Source organism: Cololabis saira, chromosome 24 (genome assembly GCF_033807715.1).
Source record: "Cololabis saira isolate AMF1-May2022 chromosome 24, fColSai1.1, whole genome shotgun sequence".
NCBI lineage: Eukaryota > Metazoa > Chordata > Actinopteri > Beloniformes > Belonidae > Cololabis > Cololabis saira.
Genome location: NC_084610.1, coordinates 26,297,173 through 26,321,811, shown reverse-complemented (window position 1 = coordinate 26,321,811; position 24,639 = coordinate 26,297,173). Strand labels below are relative to the sequence as shown.

Genomic DNA, 24,639 nt, shown 5'->3' with positions numbered 1-24,639 from the left:
TTGAAATTTTGAGAAAAAAAGTTGAAATTTAGAGAAAAAAAGTCAAAAATGTTGAAAGTTGAAATGAAAATCTACTTGAAACAGCTGAAAATTGTTGTTTTTTTCCAACGACATTTTGACTTTGTTCTCTATATTTCAACTTTTTTTCTCGAAATTTTGAGAAAAATGATGAGAAAAAAGTCAAAATGTCGAGAAAAAAGTCAAAATGTCGAGAAAAAACGTCAAAATGTCGAGAAAAAACGTCAAAATGTCGAGAAAAAAAGTCAAAATGTCGAGAAAAAAAGTCAAAATGTCGAGAAAAAAAGTCAAAATGTCGAGAAAAAAAGTCAAAATGTCGAGAAAAAAAGTCGAAAATTTTATGAAAAGTCGAAATGTCGAGAGAAAAAAAGTCAAAATTTTATGAAAAAAGTTGAAATGTCGACAAAACTTTGTTTTATCGTTTTATTTGACAATTGTAAACCTGTTGCAAGTAAATTTTCACTTGAAATAAGTAGAAAAATCTGCCAGTGGAACAAGATTTATCTTCTCATTACAAGCAAAAAAATCTTGTTCCACTGGCAGATTTTTCTACTTATTTCAAGTGAAAATCTACTTGAAACAGGTGAAAATTTCGACTTTTTTCTCGAAATTTTGAGAAAAAAGTTGAAATTTTGAGAAAAAAAGTTGAAATTTTGAGAAAAAAAGTCAAAATTTAGAGAAAAAAAGTCAAAATGTCCAGAAAAAAGTTGAAATTTTGAGAAAAAAAAGTCAAAAATGTTGAAAGTTGAAATGAAAATCTACTTGAAACAGCTGAAAATTGTTGTTTTTTTCCAACGACATTTTGACTTTGTTCTCTATATTTCAACTTTTTTTCTCGAAATTTTGAGAAAAATGATGAGAAAAAAGTCAAAATGTCGAGAAAAAACGTCAAAATGTCGAGAAAAAAAGTCAAAATGTCGAGAAAAAAAGTCAAAATGTCGAGAAAAAAAGTCAAAATGTCGAGAAAAAAAGTCAAAATGTCGAGAAAAAAAGTCGAAAATTTTATGAAAAAAGTTGAAATGTCGACAAAACTTTGTTTTATCGTTTTATTTGACAATTTTCACCTGTTTCAAGTAAATTTTCACTTGAAATAAGTAGAAAAATCTGCCAGTGGAACAAGATTTATCTTCTCATTAGAAGCAAAAAAATCTTGTTCCACTGGCAGATTTTTCTACTTATTTCAAGTGAAAATTTACTTGAAACAGGTGAAAATTGTTGTTTTTTCCAGTGATGACTCTTGTTTTAAGTGGAATGAGATTTCTTTGACTAAAAATGAGACATTTTAACTAAAAATAAGACAAATATTCTTGTTAAGATTGTGAGTTTTTGCAGTGCATCATCATCTTTCAGACACAAAACCACTTAAATCTGCCCAGAAAGTGTTTTATCTGAACAGAATGTGTGCAGGTTCTGATCAGAATCCAGGTCTTACCTTCCAGACATTCAGTCCTGGAGTCCTGGAGTTCTGGAGTTCTGGAGTTCTGGAGCCGTGTTTTCTGAACCAGAACCATCAGAATCCCATCGAGTCCCAGTAACAGCCAGTCTCGTCTCGTAGGCAGAAACTTAGTCATCGTTTCACTTTGTGTTTCAGGATCCTTTTAAAACTTCCTGAAACGGAACAGACAAAACAAATCAGTCTGACTGAGAAGTTTATGAAGTGAATTTTTTTTTTTTATTGAAATGTTTATTTCGAACATGAAACAGTGAATACAAAACAAAACAATAATTATCAATAATAAATAAGGGTAAATAAGAAAACAAAAAAACTAAAATATAATAAAAATAAATAATAATAATAAAATAATAGATAAAAATATGCGTCCGTCATAATTAACATTCTTGAAAAGGAGCAGGAAAAAGCAAAAACTTATTAAATCCTACCCCCTAAACTCTATTTCATTATGATCAAAATTAATTTAATTCTATACAAAAAACAAAAGATACAAAAAAAAAAAATTATATATATATATATATATATATATATATATATATATATATATATATATATATATATATATAAATATATAAATAAAGGAAAGGAAAGAGGAAGAAAAAAAGAGAAAAAAGGAAATAAAAGAAAAAAGAAGTAAAAAAAGAGAAAAAAGGAAATAAAGAAAAAAGAAGAAAAAAGAGAAACAAAGGAAAAAACGAAGAAAAAAGGGAAAAAAAAGAAAAAAAAGAAGAAAAAAGAAAAAAAGAGAAAAAAGGAAATAAAGAAGAAAAAAAGAAGAAAAAAGGAGAAACAAAGGAAAAAAAGAAGAAAAAAGGGAGAAAAAAAGGGAAAAAAAGAAAAAAAAGGGAAAAAAGAAGAGAGAAAACTGAAAAAAAGAAAAAAAGAAAAAAAAGGAAGAAAAAAAAGAAAAAAGAAGAAAGAAAAGGGAAAAAAGGAAATAAAATAAGAAAAAAGAAGAAAAAAAGAGAAAAAAGGAAATAAAATAAGAAAAAAGAAGAAAAAAAGAGAAAAAAGGAAATAAAAGAAAAAAAAGAGAAAAAAGGAAATAAAAGAAAAAAGAAGAAAAAAAAGAGAGAAAAGGAAATAAAGAAGAAAAAAGAAGAAAAAAGAGAAACAAAGGAAAAAACGAAGAAAAAAGGGGAAAAAAAGAAAAAAAAGAAGAAAAAAGAAAAAAAGAGAAAAAAGGAAATAAAGAAGAAAAAAAGAACAAAAAAGGAGAAACAAAGGAAAAAAAGAAGAAAAAAGGGAGAAAAAAAGGGAAAAAAAGAAAAAAAAGGGAAAAAAGAAGAGAGAAAACTGAAAAAAAGAAAAAAAAGGAAGAAAAAAAAGAAAAAAGAAGAAAGAAAAGGGAAAAAAGGAAATAAAATAAGAAAAAAGAAGAAAAAAAGAGAAAAAAGGAAATAAAAGAAAAAAAAGAGAAAAAAGGAAATAAAAGAAAAAAGAAGAAAAAAAAGAGAGAAAAGGAAATAAAGAAGAAAAAAGAAGAAAAAAGAGAAAAAGGAAAAAAAGAAAAAAGAAGAAAAAAAGGGAAAAAAGAAGAAAAAAAACTGAAAAAAAGAAAAAAAGGGAAGAAAAGAAGAGAAAAAAAGGAAAAAAGAAGAAAAAAGGGAAAAAAGAAGAAAAAAAGAGAAAAAAAGAAGAAAAGAGAAAAAAACGTAAAACGAAGAAAAAAAAAGAAGAAAGAAAAGAGAAAAAAGGAAAAAAAGAATATATATATATATATATATATATATATATATATATATATATATATATATATATATATATATATTACTCCATTAATTGTTATGCAGAATCTTTTCATTGCAGTTGGATATTGCTGAATCTTGAAATGTAATGTTTCCATTAATTAAATCATCCCCTTCCTCTTTCACGAAACAGTTTCTGTAAGTGATTTGGTAATAAATTGTTCCTGGTTTGTATAGAAACTGTTGCTGTTTGGAATTCTACCATATCATAAAGTTTTGTTATTTTAGATTTTACCAGTAATGGATTGGTGTGTCCAAGAAAACTGACATTGTGACAAACAACAATCCAGAGATTTGGTCAAAAACTGCTCTCAGAAACTGTTGATGTTTTATCAGTTTCATGTCCAGGCAGGAGTTATTCAATTATTCAGCTGGTTTATGGACAACTCCCTGTATTATGAAGGGGTGATTCATCCCTTCATAATAACTACCTGCTGCTGGAACAAAGACACGCTCAGAACAGACAGTTGAGCAGGAATTCCCACGGGAAAAGAAGCTTCAGTTTTAATGTTTGTGTTGGAAGAACCAGATAGGACTGTAGAGAATAAACTTTATTCTCATAATATTACGACTTTATTCTCATAATATTACGACTTTATTCTCATAATATTATGACTTTATTCTCATAATATTACAACTTTATTCTAATAATATTACGACTTTATTCTCATAATATTACGACTTTATTCTATTACGACTTTATTTTCATAATATTACGACTTTATTCTATTACGACTTTATTCTCGTAATATTACGACTTTATTCTATTAAGACTTTATTTTCATAATATTACGACTTTATTCTCGTAATATTACGACTTTATTCTCATAATATTACGACTTTATTCTCATAATATTACGACTTTATTCTCATAATATTACAACTTTATTCTCATAATATTACAACTTTATTCTCATAATATTACGACTTTATTCTATTACGACTTTATTCTCATAATATTACGACTTTATTCTCATAATATTACGACTTTATTCTCATAATATTACGACTTTATTCTATTACGACTTTATTCTCATAATATTACGACTTTATTCTCATAATATTACGACTTTATTCTCATAATATTACAACTTTATTCTATTAAGAGTTTATTCCCATAATATTACGACTTTATTCCCATAATGTTACGACTTTATTCTCATATTATTACGACTTTATTCTCGTAATATTACGACTTTATTCTCATAATATTACGACTTTATTCTCATAATATTACGACTTTATTCTCATAATATTACGACTTTATTCTCGTAATATTATGACTTTATTCTCAAAAAATATTACGACTTTATTCTCATAATATTATGACTTTATTCTCAAAAAATATTACGACTTTATTCTCATAATATTACGACTTTATTCTCATAATATTACGACTTTATTCTCATAATATTACGACTTTATTCTCATAATATTACGACTTTATTCTCATAATATTACGACTTTATTCTATTACGACTTTATTCTCATAATATTACGACTTTATTCTCGTAATTTTACGACTTTATTCTCATAATATTACGACTTTATTCTCATAATATTATGACTTTATTGTCATAATATTATGACTTTATTCTCATAATATTATGACTTTATTCTCATAATATTATGACTTTATTTTCATAATATTACGACTTTATTCTCATAATATTATGACTTTATTTTCATAATATTACGACTTTATTCTCATAATATTATGACTTTATTTTCATAATATTACGACTTTATTCTCATAATATTATGACTTTATTGTCATAATATTATGACTTTATTCTCATAATATTATGACTTTATTCCCATAATATTATGACTTTATTCTCATAATTTTACGACTTTATTCTCATAATTTTACGACTTTATTCTCGTAATTTCCTTTTTTTTGTCTTAGTTTGGCCCTAAAACTACGTAGTAGAAATACAATTATCTTATTTTATGCTCTTTGTTTGTAGTTTAATTATTGTATGTATAATATTATTATACATTTACTTACACGATCTTTGTCTATAAAACACACCTTGTTGAGCATTTTGTAATAAATTTTGCCACATTATGTAATAAGTTATTGCATTTTGAGAAGCTTTGATGAGCTTCAGCCTTCACCTTTTTCAGTCTGGATATTATTTGTATATTTGTATATTGTATATTATTTGTATATTAGTTAGTAATTCTGCTGCAACAGCAGAGAGAGGAGGAAGCAGGAAAAGATGAGCAGGAAGTTCAGATCTGTCCTGGAATGATCTTTGTGAGGGAGGAGGAGACGACAGTCCTGGATAAAATATAATCGTCAACCCAAAATGTTTTAGATCCATATTGGACCAAAAACACTAAAAACTAATATGTCTGGAGCCGCAAAACATGAAAAGTCTTGTATCAGAATTAGAATGAAGAAACACATGCTGCATGTAGCTATATTAGTTATAACTGGGTCTTTCCACATTACTTTTTGTTACGCGAATCTACGGAAGAGTATAAAGGCCAGGCAGGAGAAAAATAAAAATAATATTTTAGAGGAGCAAGATCTTTTTTTCATTATGCACTGTCTGCAAAAGTCGAAATTTCGAGAAAAAAGTCTAAATGTTGAGAAAAAAGTCATAATTTTGTGGAAAAAAGTCGAAATGTCGTGATTAAAAAGGAAAGAAAAAAACAGAAAAAAAGGAAAAAAAAGAAAAAAAAGAAAAAAGGTGAAATGTTGAGAAAAAAGTCAAAATATTTTGAAAAAAAAGGCAAAATATCGAGAAAAAAAAGTCAAAATATCGAGAAAAAAGTCAAAATATTTTGAAAAAAGTCAAAATTTCGAGAAAAAAGTCAAAATATTTTGAAAAAAGTCGAAATATCGAGAAAAAAGTCAAAATGTCGAGAAAAAAGTCAAAATGTCGAGAAAAAAGTCAAAATGTCGAGAAAAAAAAAGTCAAAATATCGAGAAAAAAGTCGAAATATCGAGAAAAAAAAAATCAAAATGTTGAGAAAAAAGTTGAAATATCGAGAAAAAAGTCAAAATGACGAGAAAAAAGTCAAAATGTCGAGAAAAAAGTCAAAATATCGAGAAAAAAAAAAAGTCAAAATATCGAGAAAAAAGTCAAAATATCGAAAAAAAAAAAGTCAAAATATCGAGAAAAAAGTCAAAATATCGAGAAAAAAAAAAAAAAGTCAAAATGTCGAGAAAAAAAGTCTTGGAGGGTTTTGTGTTTCATTTTTTGAGTTTTTAGTTTTGACCTCGTGTTTAACTCGTTTCCTGTTTTATTTTTAAAGGGTTGTGTTTGTGTTTTTGGTCCAAATCTGTGTTTCATCAGCAGATATTACATAATATTATCTTGTATTTCTCTTCCTCCTGCTGATCCAACTGTCTGCACCACAATCATCACAATCATCACAATCATCACAATCACGCTGGTTCCTGGTTCTGACTGCACTGAAAAGAATTAATCTAAGCGCATGTAAATATAACATACTTATATAACAAAATAACAAAAAAAAATACATTTAAAAAGGGACAGCAGATGCAAAATAGCAAAATTTTTGGCTGATTCTGGCATATTTTACATTTGTTTAAATGTATTATTAATGTGCATTATTAAATAAATAAATAAATTAAATAAAATAAATCTGTAATATTAACAATTAAAAATGAAGTTTGTTGCTTTACATGAAAACATCTAGTTTTGAACTTAATCTGCATTTGTTTGTTTTGTCTGCAATCTTTTCATTTACACACAAACTACATATTTACTTTTCCTTTAACAATTTTAATCTATTGGGCAGATTGACCAACGTTTAGATGAAACATGTTTTATTTGTTTAAGTAGAAACTGCAGTAAAAAATATCTTGTTGATCTACTTTAAAATAATTAAGGCGACTTTTTCTCATGAGATTTTTATGTAGATCAAGAAAGACTAGTCTTTGTATAAACTACTTCATTTTTAGTATGTACAAAATTCATTTGCAAGTAAAGTCAACTTAATTTTTTTTTCCATTTTAAAATTTTTCTTTTTCTTCTTTTTTTCTTTTTTTCCTCTTTTTTTCTTTTTTTTCTTTTTAAAGTTAACTTAATTTTTGCAAATAAAGTCAACTTAATTTTAATAAATAAAGTAAACTTAACACAATAAAGTTGACTTTACTTGTAAAATGTATTATTTAAATACATAAAATTAAGTAGTTTATACAAAGACTAGTTCTTGATCTACATAATAATCTCATGCTAAAAGTTATTTTTTTAAGTAGATCTAGCAGAATATTTGTATCAGTGAAGTTTCCTGCTCAGAAGTGATTTTAGTTCAATCAAATACTTTTCTTTGTATCTGCTGCACTTGGTTATGTAACAACAAAAACACACAATCATCTACAAATGTGACTTTAACCACAAATCAATAAACTCACCAGTTAAAGTTCAGCAGGATTATTCACCCAGGACATTCTGAAGATTAAGTTATGACCAAAACCAGGTAGAAAAGGATTAAAAAATGTGGAAAAAGGGAAGTAAAATCCAGTCAGACAGACAGAGTTGAACAGGATGTGGAAAGAGAAGTAAATAACTCCACAGATCAGCTGCAGAGATGAAGGAGGATCAGTGAAGGGTGGAGGAGGAAACTGACAGGTCTGACAGGTTCAGCAGGCCCCGCCCACTAATATACAAGCCCCGCCCACTCCCATGGTGATTGACAGGTAGAGAGGGAGCGCTAGTTCCAGTTCCAGACGAGACTGTTGTGTTTGTTTTTTAGTTCATTGGTCCTTTCAATTTTCACAACACAAACTTTCACGGCTCAAAAGGACCAAGAGGCTTTAATCGGGTCAAAGGCAGGCAGGAGTCAAAAACCGGGCAGAAAGGCAGATCAGGCAAACAAATCCTAAGGGGCAGGCAAAAATCCAAAAACCGGAATCAGGCAGAAAACGGACAGAATCAGTGGCGCTGGAAAGCTAGGAATTAATCTAGACCAGGGGTCGGCAACCCAACATGTTTTAGATCCATATTGGACCAAAAACATAAAAAACTAATATGTCTGGAGCTGCAAAAAATGAAAAGTCTTGTATCAGAATTAGAATGAAGAAACACATGCTGCATGTAGCTATATTAGTTAGAACTGGGGGGAGATTTATTTTTTCATTATGCACTTCGAGAAAAAAGTTGATATGTTGAGAAAAAAGTCAAAATGTCGAGAGAAAAAAGTCAAAATGTCGAGATTAAAAAAGGAAAAAGAGAAAGTAAAAAAAAAAGAAAAAAGAAAGAAAAAGAGAAAAAGGAAAAAAAAGAAAAGAGAAAAAAAAGTAAAAAAGAAAAAAAAAAAAGTAAAAAAAAGAAAAAAAGAAGAAAAAAAAGGAAAACAATGGTCAAACATTTTTGTAAAAACTACAGGGGCCACCAGGGCGAGAAAAAAGTCAAAATGTCGAGAAAAAGTTGAAATGTCAAGATTAAAAAAGGAAAAAGGAAGAAAAAGAGAGAAAAAAAAGAAAAAAGGAGAAAAAAGGAAAAAAAGGAGAAAAAAGGAAAAAAAGGAGAAAAAAGGAGAAAAAGAAGAAAAAAGGGAAAAAAAAGAAGAAAAAAGAGAAAAAGGGAAAGAAGAAAAAAAGGAAAAAAAAGGTCAAACATTTTGTAAAAAGCTCCAGGAGCCACTAGGGCGGCTCTAGAGCCGCGGGTTGACGACCCCTGATCTAAACAATCTGGCCAACTAGAAGGTGGAAAAGGGCCGGTATATGAGGTGTATATATGGGTATATGAGGGAACTGCTGCTGGGGAAACCAGGTGTGGAGCTGGTGGAGAAGCACAGGTGAAGGGAATGAGTGGATCTCTGGCTGATTAGGGTGGCAGGATCTGGAAAAACAGGGGAGTGAGTTAAACAGTAAAAATAACCTATCCTACACTGTGAAACCGTGACAAAAATAACCCAAAGTAGAGATTTAAATCCTCAGTCGAATACAAAATATATTCGTGTGTGTTTGTATATATATATACATATACATATATATATATATATATATATATATGCTCATAAATATACCTGAGCAATTATAAATAATATACATATACAACATATATATATATATATATATATATATATATATATATATATATATATATATATATATATATATATATGTTCCTTAATGTTATTAAGTTTTTATTCTGCTAAATAACTTAGAAATATATTTTGGTCATTTTAAAATACTACGTGGGTTTATACAGACTTGGATTACAGTATTCCATTAGGTGTGTTATTATTTTTTATTTATTTAACATGCGCAAATATAATTTTTACAACTGCATATCCTCAAAGCAGACAAAGTTCCGCGCCCCCAGAGATCTCTGCCCGGACCCCAGGGGGGGGAGGACCCCAGGTTGGGAGACACTGCTCTAGATAACCGGCATTGTGCATAATTCTGATAGCTCTTTTTTGGGGAATGAATACTGGTTCCAAAGTACTTTTATATGTGTTTCTCCAGACCTTATTGCAGTAATTTAAATAAAACCCTGGAGCAGTCTGAGCAGATAACGCCCACGTTTATGAGCAGATGACACGCCCGGGTCAGGCTGGGAGAGAGAACTGGGTTTTTACTTTCTCTTTTGCAGCAAAATGAGAAGTAAAAGTAAAACTCTGCACTTTAAGTCAGACGGGTTTCCTCTAGAAACTCCAGGAGAATTTTTTTTTCTTTTTTTCCTTTTTTTCTTCTTTTTTTTATTTTTTCTTCTTTTTTTCTTTTTCCTTTTTTCTTCTTTTCTTCCTTTTTCCTTTCCTTTTTAATCTCGGCATTTCGACTTTTTTCTCTAAATTTTGACCTTTTTCTCAACATTTGACTGTTTTGTTTGTTTTTTAGTTTAGTTTATTGGTCCTTTTTTTCTTCTTTTTTCTCTTTTTTTCTCTTTTTTTTCTCTTTTTTCTTTTTCCTTTTTTTCTTCTTTTTTCTCTTTTTTTCTCTTTTTTTTCTCTTTTTTCTTTTTCCTTTTTTTCTTCTTTTTTTCCTCTTTTTCTTTTTTTTAGTTTTTTTTCTTCTTTTTTCTTCTTTTTTCCTTTCCTTTTTAATCTCGAAATTTCGACTTTTTTCTCAAAATTTGACTTTTTTCTTGTAAATTTCAACTTTTTTCTCAACATTTCGACTTTTTTCTCGAAATTTTGACTTTTTTGACAAAATTTTGCCTTTTTTTCGACATTTCAACTTTTTTCTCATTTTATGTGAATAATTGTGAATAAAAGATCCTCCTGCTGATCCAACTGTCTGCACCACAATCACCACAATCACCACAATCACGGCAGATGACACACCCGGGTCAGGCTGGGAGAGAGAACTGGGTTTTTACTTTCTGTTTTGCAGCAAAATGAGAAGTAAAAGTAAAACTCTGCACTTTAGGTCAGACGGGTTTCCTCTAGAAACTCCAGGAGTTCAACTTCAAGTCAGTACATTTATATAACATTAATATAACGATTTACGTCAATGACGGATGTGTAAAGTGTTTAAGTAAATAAGGAGAGTGTTTACCAGTCAGTAATAACTCACCTGAACCAACACATTCCTGCAGAGATAAAAACTTCAAACCTGCTGAGCAGCTGACGACTTTACACCTTTATACCTTTATACCTGCTGACTTTCTACGGCAAACGTTTTAATATTTAATAGCTAGACTGGACATGTGTTGCAGATTTCTACAATTACATTCTTCCCGTCCACGATTATCATTTCAGATTTCCACAATGTCATTCTGCCATTCATGTGTGTGGGGTTTCTAATGACAGATATCTACAATTCAGTTGCAAAAATCTGTAATGTAAATTATGGATTTCTGCAACTGAATTACGACTAGCTGTAATTCCAGTTTCACATATCTACAATTCTGACTAAAGTCATAATTCCAGTTCAAGATATCTTTAATTCCCCTCAATTCAACATATCTACATCGTCCTTTTTACATATGTTAAATTAAGTTTTGACTAGTCAGAACCAAGTTGTAGAAATCTCAAACTGGATTTATGGATATTTATAATTTAATTGTAGATAACTGTAATCAAGTTATTACGACGGAGTATTAGGGCCAAACTAAGACAAAAAAAATTGGAAATTACAAGAATAAAGTCGTAAAATTACAAGATTAAAGTCATATTGTTTCGAGAATAAAGTCGTAATATTACGACTTTATTCTCGTAACAATATGACTTTAATCTTGTAATTTTACGACTTTATTCTTGTAATTTTACGACTTTATTCCCGTAATTTCCAATTTTTTTTGTCTGGCCCTAATAAGTTATACATATCTTGAAATTAATTTTAATTGGAGATATCTTTATCTTTATCTTTAATGTTAATTCTGGATAGTTAAACTTAGCCATTAAATGTTAAAACGGATTGACATAGACTTTCTACACATCTCTAAACAAAACTACAGCTGGGAGAGAATTCATGTTAGTTTTGGACATAAGGTTTTCTAACAAATGGAGACGCCCCCTAGTGGCCGGTTTACAGAACATTCTAAATGTGTGTTATTTTAATAAAATCCTATTCTTTCACTCTGATTTAGTTCTGAGGTTATTGTTTATCTTCAGCATGAATGAATGAATGAATGAATGAATGAAGCCACTACAGTGATAATGACCTGTCCAATAAACAGAAAACTGGTGGTGAAAATATTATCTAGATCCTTTATAATCTTAATATGTGACTTAATTCTAGAGTTTTTGGGCAAAAAATGACCTTAAAAATTAAATTTGACCTTCAACATGACCTTGTAATAGGAAATTTATCTCAGAATTGAATTCCTAGCACGAAAAAGGTAGAAAAAGTGACAATATCCAACAATCTAGGACTAAGAGAAGCTGAGATTTGACCTTTGGAGACATTTGTTCTGCAAACCGGCCACTAGGGGGCGTCACAGTTTGTTTGAAAACCTTATGTCTATAACTAACAGCATGCCAAATATCAGAAACCTGTCAACAAGTGCAGGATTTTTATGATTTTTGACAGATTCCCTCCCAGCTACTAGAAACATTTACTAAAACGTTACTGAATAAACTAGATACATTTACTAAAACGTTACTACCGTATTGGCCTGAATATAAGACAGTGTTTTTTCTGCATTGAAATCAGACTGAAAAAGTGGGTCGTCTTACATTCGGGGTCTAGACGTTATACCCATTTACACCGCTAGATGGCGCCAGATATCTTTAAAGCGAATGCTGAATTTAACTCCTCAGGACAAAGCGAACCCCCGTCACGAAGAAGAAAAATAAAAAAATAGTATAAGAAAGAAAAGAGAAGAAAATAAGAGAAGAGATAACAGAAAGTGGAGAAACGTAGGGACAATCTGGAGAAAAGAGGGTGGAAGATCAGCAGGCTAACCGGCAGCTGAGGAGAAGTTATGATGCAAACTTCAAGATAATGATTTCAATGAGGCAAAATAACAGGCTTTTTCTCTCCAATATATTGTTATAATCATTTGTTTCAGATGTACTGTCATTATTTTCTGTATACAAATTGAATTTGGTGTTCAAAAAGTCTTTTTTCAAACTTGAGTCTTGAAAAAGAAGGGGTCGTCTTATAATCAGGGTCGTCTTATATTCGGGAAAATACGGTAAATAAATTAGATACATTTACTAAAACATTACTGAATAAACTAACATTTACTAAAACATTACTGAATAAACTAACATTTACTAAAACACACACGACCAGCTATGAAACCAAGAACATGAAATGAAACATGATCCATTTTCCTTCATTCACCCACTGATGTTAAAGTTCTTGGTAAACCTGACTTACATTTACATATTTAAATGATGGAAAGAGTCACGGAACAATATCTGCATTTTTAACCAGAATGAACAACAAACAAGCTCAGAAAACTTTAATTTTTGATTTGAGATTTTCTTTCAAACATGCATGTTTAAAAAAGAGTTTCAATAAACTTACTTATAAAACACATGTAGCATGTCTCGCTGCTACGGGTCACAGACAGGACAGCAGACACCGGGTTTCCAGGAGAATTCTTATTTTAGTCAAGGGGCAACTTTATAAAAAGCCTCCGTTAAGACTTTTGCTCACATGTCTGGGTAAAGTTTGACAACCTATTTTTTTTGTTAGAACAAATCTCTAGAAGGAATTTTAGGGCTGTTGTCATCTTGAATGTTTTAGCTGGTGACCACTAGAGGTGCTAGAATATTCAAGTTCTCATTCAGGCATATGGTCAGTTTTGGTCTTTTTAGTAAAAAGCCTTTAATCTGTTGTATTAGACGCTATATAAATAAAATTGAATTGAATTTAATTTATGAATCATATTGTAATATTTTAGCCAATATTGGATACTAAATATCACTTTTTTATGGACGTTTTTGACACAGGATTTTATAGAAAATGTGTTTCACTGTAAAAAAAAAAGAAAAAAAGATGCTTATTATGTGTGTGTTAAAAACGCCAATAAAAAAGTTTCGACTTTTTTTCTCAATTTCAACTTTTTCTCTTGACATTTCGACTTTTTTTCTTGAAATTTCAACTTTTTTGCTCGACATTTTGACTTTTAATCGACATTTTGATTTTTTTCTCAAAATTGTACTTCAACATTCATTTCGACATTTTTACTTTTTATCGACATTTTGATTTTTTTCTCAAAATTGTACTTCAACATTCATTTCGACATTTTTACTTTTTTCTCGACATTTGGACTTTTTTTCTCGACATTTCGACTTTTTTTCTTGAAATTTCAACTTTTTCGTTATTATGTGTGTGTTAAAAAAACGCCTATAAAAAAGTCATATTTTTTAACCAATATTGGACAAAATATAGCAATACGATTAAAAAAAATGTTTTTCAATTGATGTTTTATCCATTTCCCTAAATATAAAATGTTGAACATTGAAGATTTTGCACATAAACTGTACATTTGGACCATTATTGTGAGCATATGCATGAATGGAGTATTTGAATGTTACAGCACCTCCAGTGGTCACCAGCAAAACAATCCAAGATGAAACACCCTATTATTCCTCCTAGGGGTTCCTTCTAACAAAAACATAAGGTTAATAACTTTACCCAGAAGCGTGAGCAGTTATCAATCTTAGAGTTTGACCCTTGACTATTTTATTTACAATCAGACGTGCACTCGGACTCAGCCAGGCACAGATCTCCCACAGCACTTCCAGCTCTGTTCCTGCAGCAAAGCTCCTGCAGCTCCGTCCTCTTCCGTCTCCAGGGCCCGCACACTTACTGAAATACACAGAGAGTGATTAGACACACCTGTGCACCATCAGCTGTTCCAGCTGCATCACCTGTGTTCCACTCCCCCTCTCTCCCCTGCAGACCACGCCCCAATCCTGCACCCTGCCACAATCCTGCACCCCGCCACAACACACATACTTACTTTAATAACTGTTCTATATAGTGATATAATACTCAATTATATGTATATTTATTTTCATTTCATTTTTATTTATTCCATATCATGGGAATAGTTCACATATGTTCCATTCCATGATGGAAAAGGGGCAAGAAGAAGAAAGCCTTATATGCCAAGCCCCTTTCTCAAAAAAAAAATAAAACAATTCATATAAAGATGGTCTGTCCGTCTGTTCAACAATCAATACAGAAAATCTTGTTCCACTGGCAGATTTTTCTACTTATTTTAAGTGAAAATGTACTTGAAACAGGTGAAAATTGTTGTTTTTTCCAGTGATGAGTCTTGTTTTAAGTGTAATGAGATTTTTTTGACTAAAAATGAGACATTTTAACTAAAAATAAGACAAATATTCTTGTTAAGATTTTGAGTTTTTGCAGTGCAAAAGAAAATTGTAAGACCTACCGTCATTAAGAATGTTTCTGATTGTCTTTCTTTTGTGAAATAAAAAGATATAAAAAAAAAGAAACAACATACAGTACCAGTGTTACGCTGATGACACTCAGTTCTGTGTTCCAGAGACTTTTGAACCAGACTGAACAACAAATAAGCCCAGGAAACGTCCTAAAACCTCTATTAAATAAGGACATCAGTAACTTTTACTGTCATCAAACCTCTAATAAATAAGGACAAAGTCCAGAGTTAAATCCAGTTTGGATGTTTGTCACAGTTGAGAGATAAAAGCAGTAATTTAGGAGCATAAATGAAGATTTAGAGGCTGAAACTGTGAGATCAGATCAATGTTCTCTCTCTAGCAATAATAACACATTTTATTTATAACGCACTTTATACATATATTTTTATTTTGTTTATTTCGAACATGACCAGTGGGGGGGGCCCAAGAGTTAATAAAATATATATATATATATGTATATATATATATTTTTTATTTTTTTATTTTTTTTACATAAATACACATATTGACGAGGTTCTGTTTATCTAAGTTGAGTGATTTTAATTATAGTTCTAGTTTTTGTAGAACTTTGATGTTCCACTTCAAATTGCTGTTGCAGTTTATTTAAAACCAAAAATAAAGTAGATAACGTGTTTACAATAAATGGTTTATAAATCATCTATTTCACTTTATTCTCATAATATTATGACTTTATTCTCATAATATTACGACTTTATTCTTATAATATTACGACTTTATTCTTATAATATTACGACTTTATTCTTATAATATTACGACTTTATTCTTATAATTTTATGACTTTATTCTTATAATATTACGACTTTATTCTTATAATTTTATGACTTTATTCTCATCGTAATTTTTACAACTTTATTCTCATATTATGACTTTATTCTCGTAATATTACGACTTTATTCTCATATTATTATGACTTTATTCTCATAATATTATGACTTTATTCTCATAATATTATGACTTTATTCTCATCGTAATTTTTACAACTTTATTCTAATAATTTCTATTTTTTTTTGTCTTAGTTTGGCCCTAATACTCCGTCGTACGTACGAACCTGAGTTGAATTAGATGAATATTTTTGAACGACATGAACAACATGGAAAACAAATTATTATCCAGCAGTTCACTTTAATACAAAATAACAAAATGAACTGAATAAATAAAATAAATATCTTTCTTAAACAGAAACCTGTCCTGCTTAACTTAAAATGGTATAAATCAACATAAAACAATAGAAATAAAGCAGATCATCCATTCTAATGTAATAATGCACATTTTTAGTGCAATAACAAAAGCTCAAACAGAAAGTGTGTAGACAGTAACCATACGTCACGAAAAAGGCCACGCCCCCTAACCGGTGAAAACAAAGCAGACTCCACATTAATGCCGAACAGTTGCTGCGTCGTCTATTGTTCGTCGAACAACTTAAAAGAGCCAAACGTAAGATTTTCTCTGCTCCCTTCAAGAGAGCGAAACAAACGCAAAACGCACGCTCGCAAAAATGCACGAACGCACGAAAAAACGAACGACATGACAGTAGGACAAAACGCACGAACGCACCAAATGAAAAATGTAATAACTTATTACAAAATGCGGCTCAACATTCCTTTCGTCTGTAGTTTCTGGATCTCTGCTGCTGCCTGGACTTTTTTTTAATTTTATTTGTGAACCGTTTCTGGTACCAACAGTCGTCGCGTTGTGAATTACCTTTAATAAGCATACTAGCTCCCTTTAAAGGCGCTAGTATGTGCACATTTTTGCACATTTTGTGTTCCTTGTAAGTGTATTTGTATTTACTGTGTTTCCAGATATTCTTGTAAAGCTTCAGCTGGATCAATAAATTCCCGGCTGTAAACGGTTCTGGTCTCCATGGTTACTTTTCACACCGATAACAACTTTTATTTTTCTAACCTCATCAGATAAAGTCCTAGAAAGCAGCTATGGATAAGTTCCAGTTTGGACTTTTAACAGTCAGTCAGTTATCAGATCGTTACCAACAGATCAATGTCATTCTAGTTTACTGCAGTTACAGACCTCAGACCAGTTCTGGTCCTGGTATATATATATATATATATATATATATATATATATATATATATATATATATATATATATATATATATATATATATATATATATACCATATATATATATATTTGTATTCCACTGATGATTTCCACCTCTACTTTGTGTTATTTGTGTTGTGGAAATTGAAAGAACCAATAAACTAAACTAAAAAACAAAGACGTCTCACACAGCTGAACTAGCGCTCCCTCTCTACCTGTCAATCATTCTGACAGTGGGCGGGGCCTGTGCGCTAAGGGGCGGGGCTTGTATCAGAGTGGGCGGGGCCTGCTGAACCTGTCAGACCTGTCAGTTTCTCCTTCAATGATTCTCCTTTATTTAATCTCTGCTGCAAACTGAGTTCTTTACTTCTGTTTCCACATCCTGAACTCACTCTGCTCTAATGTTGAACTCTGTTCTATTTCATGTGGATATTTGGGGCTGCAAGAAATTATGTCTGGACTGTTTTTTATTTCACTTTTTCCATATTTTTTAAGCCTTTTCTACCTGGTTTGGGGAATTTTAACTGGGTGAGTTTATTGATTTGTGGTTAAAGTCACATTTGTAGATGATTGTGTGTTTTTGTTGTTACATAACCAAAGTGCAGCAGATACAAAGAAAAGTATTGGATTTGAACTAAAATCAGAATCAGTTTATTTGTCCAGGTTGATCAGATAAGAAACGGAATTTAACTCGGTTATTTTCACTCATTCTACAGTAAAATAGATAATAATAGACAAATGACAGCTGTAATTAACGTTATAGTTATAGTTAGTTATAGTTTTATAGTTATAATTAGTTAGTTATAGTGACTTGTTTTCTGGGATTTTCAGAGACTCCAGTCAGGGTGAAGAGTTTAAAAATGTAAATAAAACATATTATGGTGCTGGTTAATTTGTACATAAAAATTAATTAATCCATAAGAAGCCGGAAAAAAAGACCAGTTATGGAAGAGTATTAGTGCAAAAAGAAGAAAAATAAGAAAAATAAAAATATTTTAGAGGAGGAAGATTTTTTTCTCCACTATGACCTTCGAGAAAAAAGTCAAAATGTTGAGAATAATTTTGAAGTACAATTTCAAAATAAAAGTCGAAATGTCGAGAAAAATGTCAAATGTCGAGATTAAAAGGGAAAGGAAAAAGAAAAAAAAGAGAAGAGGAAAAAAGAGAAAAAAGGAAAAAAAATAAGAAAAAAAGGACCAATAAACTAAACTAAAAAACCAACAAAACAGTCAAATGTCGAGAAAAAGGTCAAAATTTAGAGAAAAAAGTCGAAATGTCGAGATTAAAAAGGAAAGGAAAAAGGAAGAAAAGAAGAAAAAAAGGAAAAAGAGAAAAGAGAAAAAAGAAAAAAGAGAAAAAAGGAAAAAAAAAAGAAGAAAAAAAGGACCAATAAACTAAACTAAAAAACCAACAAAACAGTCAAATGTTGCGAAAAAAGTGGAAATGTTGAGATTAAAAAGGAAAGGAAAAAAGAAGAAAAACAGGAACAAAATAAGAAAAAAGGAAAAAGAAAAGAGAAAAAAGATTAAAAAAAAGGGAAAAAAAGAAAAAAAGGACCAATAAACTAAAAAGCAAAACAACAGTCTCGTCTTCCACAGCTGGAACTAGCGCTCCCTCTCTACCTGTCAATCATCCCGACAGTGGGCGTGGCCTTGTGGGCGGGGCTTGTATGGGAGTGGGCGGGGCCTGTATGAACCTGTCAGTTTCTCCTCCTTCAATGATCTTTCATCTCTGCAGTGTGGAGTTATTTATTTCCTACATCCTGCTCTTTGTTTAACTCTCTGTTTGTTCTATTTGTTGTGGATATTTGGGGCTGCAAGAAATTATGTCTGGACTGTATTTTACTTCACTTTTTCCATATTTTTTAAGCCTTTTCTACCTGGTTTGGGGAATTTTAACTGGGTGAGTTTATTGATTTGTGGTTAAAAGTCACATTTGTTGATGATTGTGTGTTTTTGTTGGAACAAAAACCAAGTGCAGGAGATAAAAAAGAAAAAAGTATTTGATTTGAACTAAAATCAGAATCAGTTTATTTGTCCAGGTTGATCAGATGAGAAATGGAATTTGACTCGGTTATTTTAAAACACAAACTAGTCAGAACCACAAAAAAGAAGCCGTGATTGTGATGATTGTGGTGCAGACAGTTGGATCAGCAGGGAGGAAGAGAAATATAAATTATATATATATATATATATAAAAATGGCTATTTCATGTAGAAGATTTTAAAAAGTCCTCTTCTACTTCTTTTATATTTGAAGAAGAGTGCCTTGGATTTTTCTTATTTTTTAACAAAATAACATATTTGAACCATTTTTCAGACAATAAAATAACATTTGAAACATTTTTCAGACAACAAATAAGATTCTTATTTTTGTGAGGGGGATATGTATACAATATATGTAACAATATATATATATAGTTTTCCGGCACTACCTTGTTCTCTATAGCTGATATAACATGAATTACTCCTATGTGGGATCAATAAAGTTCTTATTTTTGCCATCTGAGAAAATTAAATATATTATATTTGGTGCCTAACTGTTTCCAAGTTTATTAGTGCGTGTGTGAATGAATAAATGAGACGTAAAACGTACATTTCTTTGTAGAAAGATGTTTTATGAAAATAAGGAAAACAGAGGAAAAAAAGGAAAACAGAGGAAAAAGATGAAAAAAGAGAAAAAATATGAAAAAAGAAGAGAAAAAAGATGGGAAAAAGGAGAAAAAAGATGGAAAAAAGAAGAGAAAAAAGATGAAAAAAGAGGAAAAGAAGAGGAAAAAAGATTAAAAAGAGGGAAAAAGAGGAAAAAAGAAGAGTAAAAAAGATGAAAAAATAGGGAAAAAGATGAAAAAAAAGAGGAAAAAAAAGAGAAAAAAAAGAATCCCTCTCTTATTTTTGCCATCTGAGAAAATTAAATATATTATATTTGGTCCTAACTGTTTCCCAAGTATATTAGCGGTGTGTGGATGAATAAATGAGACGTAAACGTACATTTCTTTGTAGAAAGATGCTTTATGAAAATAAGGAACAAAGAGAAAAAAAAAAGGAAAACAGAGGAAAAAGATGAAAAAAGAGGAAAAATATGAAAAAAGAGGAAAAATAGGAAAAAAGAGAAAAAAAGAAGAGGAAAAAAGATTAAAAAAGGGATGAAAAAAGAGGAAAAGAAGAGGAAAAAAAGAAGAGGAAAAAAGATTAAAAAGAGGGAAAAAGAGGAAAAAAGAAGAGTAAAAAAGATGAAAAAATAGGGAAAAAGATGAAAAAAAGAGGAAAAAAAAGAGAAAAAAAAGAATCCCTCTCTTATTTTTGCCATCTGAGAAAATTAAATATATTATATTTGGTGCCTAACTGTTTCCAAGTGTTGTGACCCAATCAGCCACGGTGGTGAATGGAACCTTAGATGAAACTTCTTTACTGCACCTTATGGTTTGTTTGTTGTTGCTTCGCCGATCTTCTCTCTCTCTCTCTCTTTATTGTTGTGGGATGTTGTTTTCTTTGCAGTTTATATAACATTTAATAAAGGGTTTAACATACGTGCAGTCAGAAACTTTATTCTCCATGTGGTTCAAAACACGCTGAGCCCACACACCTGTGTCTATTTATCACCTAATTGCGTGACGTGACCCATTACCAGGTTATTACTGCCCCCTGGTGGCTCGGTATATAAATAACACCCAAAATTAACTTACAACTAAAAGAAACAAAAAACACCATTATTGGCTCCAATACGGTCCGGGGATTAAAGTATAATTCGTTTTTTCATTAAAACCAAAAACGAAAAAAGAGAAACAGCGCCCCCATTTTCGTTTTTTCCTTTTAAATTCAAAACGGAAAAACCGTTTCTGAAAAAACCAAAAAACCAAACAACCAAATGAAATAACAGCCGAAATTTGGTTTTTGTAAATTCTTTTTTTAATTTTTGTATGAATATGACGGCGGACAGACCGGAAGCGGAAGTACAGTGTAATGCCGTCAAAATAATACAAACTTATTTTCGTACATATTATATTTATAATATCTTAGTATACAGTCTTATGTGGCTTTACAGACTTAACCTGTGAGAATGATACTGTTGCTTAGTTGTTTTATGATGTTTGTATAGTTTTAAATTGTTTAATGGTTGCTGCCACAGTTTGCTCCGTTGCCATGGCGACCACAGCGGCCGCCGCCGCCGGTGTTCTGTCAAATTATGCTACCCGGTGAATGCATGGATCTATTAATAAAATCTGATGAATGTCCTACTTTGCGTCAATGCGCATGCGCACCAGTCAACAGCGTCGACTGGACTAAAACAACACGGAATCGTCCTACAGCTGTTTAAGAAGAAAACTGTGAAAACGGTAAGAATTTAGTGTTTCCTGCAACCAAATTGTAGTTTTCCATGTTTGCGTGCTAATTTAATGTTTCCTACAACCAAATTCCAACTTTCTTGTAGTTTTTCATGTTTGCGTGCGTGTCGACCAGCCTTTGCATGACTTTTGTTAATTGAATATAAACTACCGTGTTGCAACGCCCTATAAGCAGTAGGCCTACGAGTTGTAAAAGAAAATCAGGGGGGATGGTGGATTTGATCATATGGGGACAGATAATTTGTGCTGATTACAAATAATATAATCTATTACAAATAATAGCAGTGACCAAAACACCTGCAGAAATACTGCAGGAATGACATAGCAGCAGTTAAATGCAGCCTTCTGTAAGCTTTAAATATCCACTGGGCTTACATCAAATACATCAAAACACAACAATAAAAAACACTTTTCTGAACTTATCAATATGACTCTGTCCTTCACAGGATAAGTAACATGGATCACTGCAAAAACTCACAAGAACAAGAATATTTGTCTTATTTCTAGTTAAAATGTCTCATTTTAGTAAAAAAAATCTCATTACACTTAAAACAAGACTCATCACTGGAAAAAACAACAATTTTCACCTGTTTCAAGTAGATTTTCACTTGAAATAAGTACAAAAATCTGCCAGTGGAACACGATTTTTTTGCTTGTAATGAGAAGATAAATCTTGTCCCACTGGCAGATTTTTCTACTTAAGTGAAAATGTACTTAAAACAGGTGAAAATTGTCAAATAAGTTATTTTTCTGGTGATGACTCTAAATGTTGAAATAGCAGTAAAACCACATTCATTGATGAAATGACAAGGGATGGAAAGGGGGGGGATGGCAGTTTTACAGGGGGGATGATTTGGACCGTATTTATTTCGGGGAGGATGCCATCCCCCCTCATCCCCCCTCAACTCGAGTACTGCCTATAAGAGATGTAAATATGCGTAAATAGTAGGGTGGGGTGTAGTGCAAAAATAATAATAGTAATAACAATGGTAATGATAATAATAATGATAATAATAATGCATGTATTGCTGTCATATGTTATATATAATATGTGCATGATATACAATATGCTATTTTTGGCTGCTTATAGCAGTCTTTCTATTGTATTATGTTTTAATTTTATGACATTCTTTGTTCACATTTTAGGTAATAGATGCCTATTTGCACATCTTCATTGAAAAGCACAAGGCAAGTAAGAATAACATGTTCCAGGTTAGCATAGAGGGTCCATTATTAGTCCTGTTAGATGGAGACCTAAGGACTCACACGCAGAGAAAGGAGCTCTGATATGCAGGATTTAATGTTATACTATACTATACCACTTTTCTGTGCACTGGATTCTTATGTTATGTCGGTACCTATACAGTTTTTTTGCTAACCTGACTTCAGAAAGTACTGTTTTGCTTACAGAAATTTAAATTGAATTTTTTTAAAGATTGTCAACATCCCCAAGAAGGCCCTCATCCTTATTGATCCCTTTGGGAAAGAGGACTATTATTCAAGAAAAGTTCTCCACAACTGGAGGTAATCTGCACTACTCAAAATTAATGATTTACAATAAGAACTTGTATGGCTAAATGCTTAACTGTTTCTTATTCTGTGTTTCCCAGGAAATACCTTAAAAGGATGGAGAGAAGGGGCTGAGGCATGGCAGGTGGAGACTGTGCACCACAATAAACAGCAGGATGCCAGTAGCTGCAGAGTTTTGGTTATGAAGGTATTAAATCATCATTTGGATAGATGACTAGATACATTATTACCAAATTAATGTCCTCTTCTTCCAACTTGGTGACTATGTGAATGTGGATAAAAACACTGCGTTTCAGTTTGCAGAAAACTTCATCACTGAAGAATCCACAGAGGTCGTCACCACAGCTGAGGCTGTGCATGAATACAGGAAGCAGATTGCCTGTAGCCTGCTACAAAATCCGGGTCAGTGTAAAAATGCTTGGATAATCAGTTGCCACAATGTGGTATTTACAATGACTACTACAACTACTTTTTTTTTCTGTACACATAATAAAGTGTACTTTTAAATACACATTTCATAATGGATGCTTGATATCTGTAGGTGCACATGCTACAAAATGTAGAAATGTAAGAACAACAGAGATGCCTACACTGCTGTCAATACACGCATAAAAAAGGGTTCTTTATTCTTTTCAAGGCGATGCAAAAGATTACTGCATAGTGTGCGCCCTGCTGGAGTGCGATCCACAGCACGGCGGGATTGGAATGGTAAACATTTTTATAAAAGAATTATAATTGTTTTATGTGAAATGACTTTATGAATGTTACATTTTTTAAATTGTATTGTTTCTGTTATGTTGTCTCACTAGGTGCAGTGTGGGACTTGTCATCGGTGGGCTCATTTGGAATGCGCCAAGTACACCGACGAAGAAAATTACACCTGTCCAAAATGCTTGTGATTGAATAAATGCAGAATAAAAAAGGAATATTTAACTGCCAGCAGTGTCTTTGTGGGTCTGTGCCTGCCCCAATCACAATTCCAGATTCCTTTACCAAGGTTGCTGATCTTCTGCTGCATCTTCATTTTACCTCCAACTACTACCCCACCCCTCATATCCACTCATATCCACTTTTTATGCACAGGTTGATTTGTCACATCGAGACTACTGCTGCATTCAGATGAATCTGAAAATCTGATGAATATGAAACTTTGTATAAACCTTTTCTTTATGATACTTCCTGGAAATGTGCATTTACTTCTTTTCAAAAAGAAATTAGTGATAAAAAATAGATATATGTAGTTTGAAAATTTATTGAAACACAACAAGGTGAGATACAGGCAGTTCTATCCACATGCGTGTACAGTATGTGACAGCATGATTTGACGGGGTATTTTCATCTGCCAAATCGTGCTACATGATATATATGTGCTTCCACAGATAGCAGGTAGGAGGATTTGACAGATGAAAATACCCCGTCAGATCACGCTTCCACTGTGGAAGCGTGATCTGACGGGGTATTTTCATCTGTCAAATCCTCCTACCTGCCAATATCTATGTGGAAGCGTGATTTGTTTTTTTTTTTCTTCCGCCGACGCGCCGTACACATACAGTGGGGAGAACAAGTATTTGATACACTGCCGATTTTGCAGGTTTTCCCACTTGCAAAGCATGTAGAAGTCTGTAATTTTTTTATCATAGGTACTCTTCAACTGTGAGTGACAGAA

General features: G+C 31.4%; 2 protein-coding genes across 2 annotated transcripts in view; one reads left to right on the top strand and one right to left on the bottom strand.

Moving 5' to 3' along the window:
- Positions 1-7,769, bottom strand: part of LOC133425403 (V-set domain-containing T-cell activation inhibitor 1-like) — a 42,042-nt gene extending 34,273 nt beyond the window's left edge. Inside the window, exons 1-2 of the mRNA XM_061716253.1 lie at positions 7,616-7,769; positions 1,451-1,626 (exon numbers count right to left, since the gene is read on the bottom strand). Of these exons, the coding sequence (XP_061572237.1) occupies positions 1,451-1,461 (11 nt within the window). The 5' untranslated portion in view covers positions 1,462-1,626; positions 7,616-7,769. The remainder of the gene's footprint in view (positions 1-1,450; positions 1,627-7,615) is intronic.
- A 13,413-nt stretch (positions 7,770-21,182) lies between these two features.
- Positions 21,183-24,337, top strand: LOC133425399 (E3 ubiquitin-protein ligase SHPRH-like). Its single transcript, XM_061716247.1, has 7 exons — positions 21,183-21,434; positions 22,590-22,631; positions 22,879-22,967; positions 23,054-23,160; positions 23,270-23,375; positions 23,611-23,681; positions 23,783-24,337. The coding sequence occupies exons 2-7, from the start codon at positions 22,597-22,599 to the stop codon at positions 23,870-23,872; spliced, it is 498 nt and encodes a 165-aa protein (XP_061572231.1). The 5' UTR covers positions 21,183-21,434; positions 22,590-22,596; the 3' UTR covers positions 23,873-24,337.
- Positions 24,338-24,639: the final 302 nt, after the last annotated feature.

Bases quoted from the DNA above. Each gene is read 5' to 3' on its own strand.
- LOC133425399 (XM_061716247.1), top strand. From the start codon at position 22,597: ATGCCTATTTGCACATCTTCATTGAAAAGCACAAG. The intron at 22,968-23,053 runs GTAATCTGCACT...TGTGTTTCCCAG, and splicing joins AAAGTTCTCCACAACTGGAG to GAAATACCTTAAAAGGATGG. The intron at 23,376-23,610 runs GTCAGTGTAAAA...ATTCTTTTCAAG, and splicing joins TAGCCTGCTACAAAATCCGG to GCGATGCAAAAGATTACTGC.